At 38.1% G+C, this 9,868-nt stretch overlaps 2 protein-coding genes across 2 annotated transcripts; both read right to left on the bottom strand.

The window, feature by feature from the left end:
- Nucleotides 1-171: 171 nt before the first annotated feature.
- klhl41a (kelch-like family member 41a) lies at nucleotides 172-4,176 on the bottom strand. The gene is made up of 6 exons (XM_008399819.2): nucleotides 3,026-4,176; nucleotides 2,795-2,952; nucleotides 2,611-2,718; nucleotides 2,327-2,512; nucleotides 1,076-1,222; nucleotides 172-993 (listed from the first exon to the last, which is right to left on the bottom strand). Exons 1-6 carry the CDS (start codon nucleotides 4,109-4,111, stop codon nucleotides 882-884), a joined length of 1,797 nt encoding a protein of 598 aa, XP_008398041.1. The 5' UTR covers nucleotides 4,112-4,176; the 3' UTR covers nucleotides 172-881.
- Nucleotides 4,177-4,952: 776 nt separating this feature from the next.
- Nucleotides 4,953-8,572, bottom strand: bbs5 (Bardet-Biedl syndrome 5). Its single transcript, XM_008399833.2, has 12 exons — nucleotides 8,393-8,572; nucleotides 8,070-8,152; nucleotides 7,922-7,987; nucleotides 7,737-7,786; nucleotides 7,517-7,644; nucleotides 7,300-7,435; nucleotides 7,078-7,173; nucleotides 6,368-6,430; nucleotides 6,158-6,292; nucleotides 5,642-5,725; nucleotides 5,383-5,406; nucleotides 4,953-5,298 (listed from the first exon to the last, which is right to left on the bottom strand). The coding sequence occupies exons 1-12, from the start codon at nucleotides 8,452-8,454 to the stop codon at nucleotides 5,197-5,199; spliced, it is 1,029 nt and encodes a 342-aa protein (XP_008398055.1). The 5' UTR covers nucleotides 8,455-8,572; the 3' UTR covers nucleotides 4,953-5,196.
- Between the last annotated feature and the right edge of the window lie 1,296 nt (nucleotides 8,573-9,868).

Genomic DNA, 9,868 nt, shown 5'->3' with positions numbered 1-9,868 from the left:
TTTATTGGATGGGTGAAGGTTTATAACATGAATTTATCTTCATGGTGTTTTTGGCTTTAAAATAGTAATAATTTGTTATACATAGTGGGGTTTTATTTTTGTAAAATTTTACAATAATTAATTTAAATTAAAATCTATTCAGTTTATTTATATGGCAATAGCTTAAAACGTTTTCTATCCCAGCAGATAGCTGGGGTGACTTGCAGAAGTCACCCCACCTGGATGAGCGTACAGTGGAAGAGCTCAATTTTTATTTCACCGATTAGCTTTCTCATATTATACTATCACAGCGTAGTCATGACTCTAGTGGCTTTTATTTTATAGTAGATTTATTGGAAAGAGGGATGTAAGAGAGGTAACAGACGCGCGGCAAAAGTCAACAGGCTGGGACTCGAACCTGTGGCGACCATGTCGAGGACCGGAGGTCTCCATACACGGGTCATGCCCCCTGTGTCACCACCATGCTCAACATAATGATAATTTTAACAAATATGTTGAAACCCAACTCATAAAAAACCCATTAATTTTTACGTAGAAAAGCAGCTTGAAAGGTTTGATTTTAAAATCAGTCAGGAAACTCAGAGATTTGTCTCAAATATATAAACTTTATTTCAATAAGTGTTAAACTTAAATCTGTTTATTTAAGCTATGTTCTATGTTGTTTTTTAATACATATATAAAAAATTGATAAAAGCTTTCACAACAATAAGAACAAGTTCCCTAACTGCATAACATGAGAAAATATTTCAACATTTTAATCAAACAAAAATTCAGCATGGATAGTAAAATTATCTGATTATTAAAACTACGAAACCCATCTTCTGCTAGGAGTTTGTAAATAAAATGATCACGACACACAATAATAGCACAACGGTCCCGTGTTAGAGTTTGGGCATTCTGACTGCATTCAGGCGCATGGAGACACACGAGGCTCCAGCTGCGTAACGCATCTCTCTGATCATGCCGCTCCACTGTTTGGAGTCCTCTTCGTACCTGATGCAGGTAGTAAAAGAAGTTACTGATGTATTTAAAAGGAAAGAATGAACTGATGTGCAGAAGAGAAACCCAAACTTACTGCCAAATGTCAATGACTTCAGTCGGTGCACACTCCTTGTTCTCGTTCTCCACCATGGCAAAGCCTCCCACGGCGTACAGCAGCCCTCTACAGCTCACCAGGTTGATCGAACTCCTCTCCTGGGGAAACTCCGTGAAAGGCGACCACCTCCAACAAAACACACACAGTTCTGAGCGCTGGTATTTTATTGATTATTATTTCATAAAATTCTGATTGAATATCCTTCTCAAATCAGTAGGAAGTGCTATTGCTTGTTCAGCTGACGGCAATCTCTGAGCTACTGAAGAAAATGAAAAATCCCCCCCCCGCCCCCTCCGTTTTTTTTGTAAATATTTTATGTAAAATTTGGTTAAGTCTTTCGAAGTGAGAGTGTATTTTAATCAGTTTTGGTATGTCTAGCTCAAAAAAGACATGGCAATATTTTTGTACATATTCTATAGAGATGATCAAAAACAAGGGAAAAAAAGATTACCCATTGATCTGAACATTATTAATTTTATTTTAACATGTTTTTTAGTCATACATGCAGTCATATTTGCTTTATTTTGAGGTTTAATAAACTTTAAAGCTGTTTTTGAGGAATAGTTATCCAGGTCTTTCAAAGACATGTCAAGTTTTTCATTCAGACATTGCCTGCTTTGTTTATTTTTTTTAACATGTTCTTAATTATGGTATATTATTTACTAAAATAACGTATTTTAGTAAATACATTATTATTCTTTTATAATAATGTATTTACTACACTTCATATAATAATAAACAAGAGAGTTTTCTTTTTGGGATACAAAATCCAGCAAGAATCTGACAGAACCTCAGAGATGAATCATCTTTCAAGTGGTTTTCTGATGTATGACAAGTCTTAAGTCAACAGACTGTGTATGTCTACTAATTTCATATATTGATCTGCATAAAGTGCGTCAGTCTGCTATTAAAAAAGTGCCTTAGAAGCCGGTTTCATTTGCGAGCGTTCCCAACTGGTTCACTGTAGTCGACCTCAGTTCATCTCCTGATTTTAGAAAGCTTTTATTTGTCTGAATGACTCATATGTCAGAGTTAAATGGTTAAAACTAAATAAGTGGTCTGACACGGAGCTAAGAATTACTGACCTGAATATTAGATAAAAACAGTTATAGTCCAAAGAAACCCTTTTTGATCTCAAGAAACATGAAGGAAGACTTATAGACAACAGTGCAATAACTTTAATGTTTTAAATAATAAATAATATATTTTTAATTAAAACCCAGCACTTACTTGTTGGTCCCAAAGTCATAGGCTTCGCACGCTGCCGTCAGTCCGTCTTCATTGACTCCCCCAGCAACGATGAGCTTCCCCTTGTGGATAACTGCCCCAAACATGGATCTAGGGGTCTTCATGGAAGCAACCTCCTTCCACTCTGACCTCTTGTGGTTGTATGCAAACATCTTATTGGTTGCTTTACTTTTGGCAAAGAGACAAAACATTGTCCAGGTTGAGGTTAGTGAAAGTCAAGTTTTAATTTAATGGAAGAAAAAAAAATGTCAACACTGTGACCTTACTTTTCATAGGTTTTTCCTCCCAGGCAGAACACCAAGCCATTCTCGGAGACCACGCAGTGGCCGTGGATTTTCACAGGCAGCTTCTTTGTTTCTGTCCACTTCATTTTTCTGAAAACAGAAGACACAGAACTGCTTTATGGCTCTCGCTAAAACTATACTCAAATGTTAAACATGCCAAACCTACTCAGTATCATAGCACAACACGGTGTCGTGGCACTCGTTGGACTGCAAGTCTTTTCCCGCCACAGCAAATATTAGGTTTTCGAATTCCCCCATTGCGAAGAGACACCTGGGGGACGGCATTGGTGGCAGGGCTAACCATTCAGCAGCAAGGCTGTCCAGCTGAAAAGTATAGACGTGTTTTAAAAACGGAGTACTTTATCGCTGCTGTTTTAATCAAACAACACTTTTCTACCTGGTAGAAGTAACACTGCAGTGGGTTCTCTTTATCCTCCTCGTCTACAAACAGTCCTCCTAGCACGTACAAGTTGTTGTTCTTTGTTGCGAGGCTGACATGGTTTCGGGGAATTCGCTCAGACATTGCAGCAAGAAAACACTCGTTCTCTTGGCCGTCGTAGGCCACAGCTGCAGTGTCGTTAATCATAACGATCACTTCTTTAGCGTGCATGCCATACCTGCGACTGTTGTTCAGGCAACTTGGCAGCGTCCCCTCGTCTCCCTCAGCATCACCTGAACCCTTTTTCTTCTCGGGCAGCTTCCCTGCAAATGCTTCTTTTATGACTTTGATCTTTTTGAGAAGCTCTGGGTCGGCCTTGATCAGCTCATCCTTCTCCACTTTTTCCTTGAAGTACTTCTCTGGAAGTAGACGGAAGCGAATGTACTCGAAAGCCTCATCCAAGGATTTTGCTCGCTTTTCTTTGTCCTTTCTGATCCACCTCATGAGAGCCTCAAACACGGCTTCTTCTTTTTCAACATTCAACGCATCAGCGCCAATGATGGCAAAGATCTCAGGTGGGGCGAGATCTAAGAAATCCTCATCTTTGGCTATGGTCTCGAAGCGATCGGCGATGTAATCTCTTGCTGCCATGGCCAGCCTGGCACAGTTAAGCATCAGTCCCAGCCTGTAGATGGCAAGGCAGCTCTTCTTGGTGAGACTCTTCTGTAGGTAGTTCACGCAAACTGTGAACACTGAGGGGATCTGGAAGCGATTTGCAACAGTAAAGATGTCCTGGACGTTGTCGTCGTTGATGTCGATCTCAGCCGAGTACAGGTAATTCACGATCACCTCCATAACGTTAGGATCCAGGTTCTCCAAAACAACCTCCTTCCTATCCTCTTCCTTGCCATCCACAGAGAAGAAAAGCTCCCGGAAATACGGGCTGCATGCTGCCAGGATGAGCCGGTGGCTGGGGATGCTTCTGTCCCCAACCTTTAGGACACAGTCAATCAGCTTATTCTCATTCAGCAGCTCTTTGAGTCCATCCTGCAACAGAGTGCTCTGAAACAGACGGAGGTCCTCTCTCAGCCCTTGGGCGTCCATTCTCTTCAGACAGGAAGGTTGAAGACAGCAAACTACAGGCGCACAGGTCTGTAGGCGCTTCAATATAACCGTGCCCTCCTAAATATAGCCCACCAGCCCAACCATGAAGAATTCAGGTTGGCCAAAGTGGAGCTCTCACACAGCTGTCACAAAACCCCTAACAACTGTGGAGCCTCGTCACCTCTACATTGTTGAGCAGCCACACAGAAATATCACAATCTTTTTAAATTTAACTGTGGCTTTCTTTTAGAGAGGAAGACGGTTTTAAGAGGAAAACGTATCACGTTTAATTTCAATGTTGTATATTATCTCAAATCACGTGGCTGACATTTTCTGTCAAGTATTTTTGGTACAATGAAAGCATCCCCATGTTGGCTCAGAGTTCATTGATAGCAGTAACAGCCCAGCTTCAGTTTGTGAGATTTGGCGAGACATTTAAAGGGACGTCCTCTAATCAGCAGCCAGGTCAGAGAACTGCAGCCACACCAGGAGGTGACAGCTTGTCCTCCATTCTTTAAATGTTTGTACAACTTTGTAATCAGGCCACATACAGACCTATTCAGTCTGTGGATGTTTAATTAGACATTAAGAAATGCTCCTCCAACCCCACAGTTTACTTAAATAGATTTTATTCTTAAGAGGCTTTTATAGGGTTGCTAAACATTTTTATGTTAATACAACTTTATGGCAGACATTTCAGAAGTGAGCAGACTTTAGTTATGGCCAAAACATAGAAGCTTATTTCCTTTCTTCCATAAGAAAGGAAGGAAGGGTCGATAGGGAGGTGGGAAACAAGGAAGGAAGGAAAACAAGAAATTGAGGAAGAAAGAGAAGACATAAGGAGGGAACAAGAAAGAAATTCCACATTTATTCAAGCTGCATGGAAACCCTGTGTTCACAGCATTTCAAAACTACAAAAAAAGCAAAACAAACAAAAAAGCAAACAATTCAATTTATTATTTTTTTTTTTAACAGATATGAAATGTGGTACCTTAAATGATCTATGCAACTTTAATCTTGGCCTATAAATAATAAATAAATGCACTCTTGTCTGTACATGGAAATCACAGATGTTTCATGTTGTTTTAGCCTATGACTTCCCACAGCCCCTGGAGTGTAAAGCCGTCCTTAAGCTTCTCAATGGCGAGGCCAAGCTCATCAGAGAAAACTGCTTCACGGTCTTGTTGCTGTAGTACAACAACAAAGATATCAGGTTCTCGCAATTTTTAAAATGAGCTGAAAACTTGAGTTTATTTCATGAATATATTTACCTTATGCCCATCAGCAAAGTAGGCCTGAAAAAAAAAAAAACACATACAGAGGTTATTAAAGATAGTGCAATCAGCAGTGTATTCTAGTTGTTAAGGTAAGGTCATTGTTGCTGGTGAGCAACACAGACAGAAGCACTAAGCAACGTGAACTCTTGTTGGTTTGTCATGCATTAGCTCGTAGTTATTCTGAGAGTCTGACAGGCTTTAGACTCCCAGAGGAGTGACGAGTGTGGCGAAGGCCAGCAGCAGGCTCACTCACAGTGAACGCATCGGTCTGTTCATCAGGCTCAATTTCCACATCATCAGGAAGCTGTTCCACAGTCAGTTCTTCCAGCGGCTGGGGCTGAAAACGGCACAATGAGAAATGTTRGAGGATATCTCCAGCATACCTTGCAAAACTCTGAATGCCTCTCAAACTTTTAAAGTATCTTATTAGAATTTTAAAGAATTAAAGTAGTGAGTAATTGTGAAGTTTATTGGTAACTAAGCACCTTTTCAAAAGCTTCACAAATAAAACCTGAAAAGTGTGGCCGCTTTTCACTGCATCTACAGCTGCAACTCTCTGAGTGACTCTGCCAGCACTGTTATCATTACGTTTTCAAGTCTTACCACATTATCCCTTTGGGATTTATTTCTAGACTTAATGATAGACTTAAAGACTCTAGACTAGAATCATTCTGACATACAAATATGCTTGGAGGTAAACCATGTCATTGCTGCCATAGCAATATGTTTAAGGCTGTTGTTGTTAAAAATGATGTCTATGTTCGCCCACCTTTTCCTCCATTTCATAATCCACTCCAAAGATTGGGTTTGTAGAGTAAACTTTATGCAAAGAGTTGATTTCTTTGAGAGCATCTTGCAGCTTCTCCACCGGATCGATTTTAAACCCAAGCACATATCCTCCACTCTGAAACGGCAAGGTCGCTGTTATTATTATATCATAAAAGCAAGAAGAGGAAAACCTTTATTATGAGAACGTCACCTGTCGGGAACTTTCAATCACCAGAGCCAGGCCAAACTTTGAGTCTCTTATTCTGATCGACCACTTGGAAAGAACAGAAAATTATTAGTTAAATAGGGTCATTTGTGCAGCACAGAATCTTTTTGCCATGTCCACTCAATAACCATACACTTCACCTGATATGTTATGCTTCATGACAGTGTTTTTAAAGTGCTTATGCTAATCCATGTTTCACTGTCAAGTTTAAGCAAATTAACATAGTTGGGGACAGTTTCAGAAAAAGGATTTGCTTTTTAAATTTGATTTTTCTGCTATAGAATAAGTGTTAGGTTTGTAAAAAAAACTGATTGCAAAGAAAGAAAAAAAAACTATTTTGTTTACATTTTGTGACATGTTCATGAATAAGATAATTTAGATTCAGGTGTGCTGAACCATGGGAACAAAAACTTGAAATTATACAAAGTAATCCGAGCCCACAGATGACTATGGCACGCTTCACCCAACTCTTCTTCTAAGCTATCTATCAGTGCTATCCTATACTCCTGGATTTTCACCCGGTCATATATTTATGTCAGAGACTCACTCAATTATTCCTGTAAAAAGTTAAAAAAGAATAAGAAAAAAAGTCCTGACGTCCACTGTAGAGTACATTTATAAATTAGCTGTTTTTCTTGTGCATGAAACAAACTCCTTGGTCTAAGCAAAATCAAGACATCAGAATCCAAACTTACAATCTGTAAGTAAGGAATGCTGACGTTGAAACTCTCGTTCATATTGGCATGCCACACAATCCGAACATTGGTGATAAAGAAGGTTCCCAGGTTACCCTACAAAACAATATATTCATGTTACACAAAATTTTTCATTTCAAATGGTGACATACATAGAATCTTGGATACATATAAATTTGACTTTTACTGTAGTTATGCTCTCTTTCTGAACAACAGCAGTACCTGATCACTGGAGAGATTCCAAACCCCGTTGATTTTATCATATACTTGCTCCTGAGGCAAGAGTCGAAGCTGCTTGTTTTGAATAAGAGCAGCTCGCAGTTTCAGGTCTCGGTACATCTTGGAGGTCTCATAAGCCCTGTAGCGAAACATAAAATGTCAAACTCTTAATAAGGCACCTACTAAATTTAAAATATAACCCTCCTTCAGTTTTGTTTACCTGTGTACAGCAATGACTGAGGTAAAGAGCCTAGGACTTCCGAGAACCAGGTTGGTAAAAATGAACTCAAATCTTGTGTTGTTGGACTTTGTTAAGATGTAGAGTGCTTCAGTATGACCCCTCAGTTTCTAGGAAACCAAATTAAATTTAGATGTAAAAATTACTGACAATCCACAGGATCAAATGAAAATTTTACAAAGTGAAAAATAAGGTTACTCACAGAGTTTGCAGTCCTTGTTGTGATGTTAATAATAGTGTTATAACCAACAGCTAATAAAAATAATAGAAATAGAGATATTGTAGATAAAAATGTTTTTGAAAAGCTTCTCGAGTCAAATCAGTTCCTAATAACCCACACTACATTCAGGAATATTATTTACTGTTCGGACATTTAGTTTTACTCACATAAGTTGACTCTTGGCAGAGCCGAAGAGTGCCAAATGATCCTCAGGTTTGTCACCAAGAGCCGTCCTGAAATAGGGAGACAGACCTTATCCTATAACTCAAATCACACCAACTGCGCATTAATGGTACACGGGAATGGCAAAGTCACCTCGTTCTCCATTATTTCCTTTCGTATCTTCAATTGAGTCCAGACAATCGATCAACACTTCTCCTGGACGGGTTTTCATCTGTCTGAGCACAGGAAGATGATCATAGGTTATTTATTTAGGTGTAAGAGATCAATGCAGAAACTCTGAAACCCAGAAAAAAGGTAACTGATATAAAGCTAGCATTAAAGAAAATAAATCAACAACCAACCAAAAACAGTTAATTATGGGAGCTATTTTGGATTAGATATCTAGCTGCGTTCTGGAGCGAAGTGAGCTTGCTAGCTATGTTACGGTTAATATTCCCAAATGTTGATTAACTCACTGGGCAGTAATGTCAAATCTAACATCTCTGTCTTCCCAGAGAGCATCTAACGCCGCCGCCATTATCTTTACGCCACCAGTCTTAATGTTTTGTAGACATTAACGCCCAAACCGCCACAACAGCAAGAGCTAGCTAAAGCCAATCTGAATAATCCTGCATAGCGTCACAGTCTCCATGACAACAGACGGAAAGCGTAAGGGATAAACTTCCTTTAACGCGCATTTCTAGAAACTGCACAACGGGTGATAAATAATATGACTAAATATGATAAATGTAGCACTAAAAATAATGTGATGTGTAAATGTTCGTTTTTAAATAAAATCATCAATCAATCAAACTTTATTTCTAGAGCAACATAAAGTACGAGTGTTTTATCAGCAGAATATGCAGTTGATGGAGGAAGACACAAATGGAAGAAGTTGATTCAAAAAGGGATGTGCAGAGGAGCCAACTAAAAGAGGCACTTTAAGAAGGTGTAACCTAAAACATTCTGTTTTTTCTAGTATCAATATGTTATTTTATGTTTGTGTAACCTAAAACATTCTGTTTTTTCTAGTATCAATATGTTATTTTATGTTTTTATTTTTATTACCGTCTCTGAACTGTTGCTTAATTGTAGAGGTACTGTTGTTGACTTGACTCTTTCCATGAGACAGGAACGAAAAATCCAGCTGAACAGGAGTCCTTGAGTTAAAAGGATTTTCATACCATATTATTGCTGCATGCACAAATGACAGGAGTGAAGACATTAAAATAATCCTTTTTTATTCTAACTAATTTGTTTCTCTCTTTGGCACAAAAATAATGGGGAGAATATTAACTAGACTGTATAAAACAATAAAAAACAAAAGTAATCTGAAACTCTTAATGTGTCAATAGGAAGCTATGTGATTTTATCAGATTTTGACTTTCCTAAATGGGATGTGGAGAAAACTAAAGTGCATTAAGTCTGCATATAAAAAGACTGTGTGATGTAAAAAAAAAGCCTCCATATGGTGTCAACCATTGATTTGCTACTAGGTCAGTTACTTTTGGTCTCCATGTTGTCCTTAATATTGTGTACATAAATGACTGCTTAATTTAGAAAAAATAAAAAATAAACGAAGGAAAAGCAGTTTTGTATTGAAATCTTATTTTAAAGTGGTGTTTTCATAGATCTCAAAATTACAGACATCTTAAGTTTGAGGCAAAGGTGCAAAGTACATAACAAAAACTTGGAAAAAATGTCAGATTTACAAAAGCAGTTAATACATTACAGAGATATGTCTTCTGATTTAAGAAAGAGAAAACAAAATCACACCACGATGACTTTAGTTTCCTTTTTATATTTATAAAAACATGTACAAAAAAAGACAGAAACCATAATTTCCATTTTATTAGTTTTAAAAGCATCCTAAAATACATTTGTTCAGAAATACCACACTGTATGTGTGCATATATACTCCAAGTAAATCAAACTTCTGTGAAATCAAACTG

This window comes from Poecilia reticulata, linkage group LG2 (genome assembly GCF_000633615.1).
Source record: "Poecilia reticulata strain Guanapo linkage group LG2, Guppy_female_1.0+MT, whole genome shotgun sequence".
NCBI classification, from domain to species: Eukaryota; Metazoa; Chordata; class Actinopteri; order Cyprinodontiformes; family Poeciliidae; genus Poecilia; species Poecilia reticulata.
This window is presented reverse-complemented; position numbering and strand designations above follow the sequence as displayed.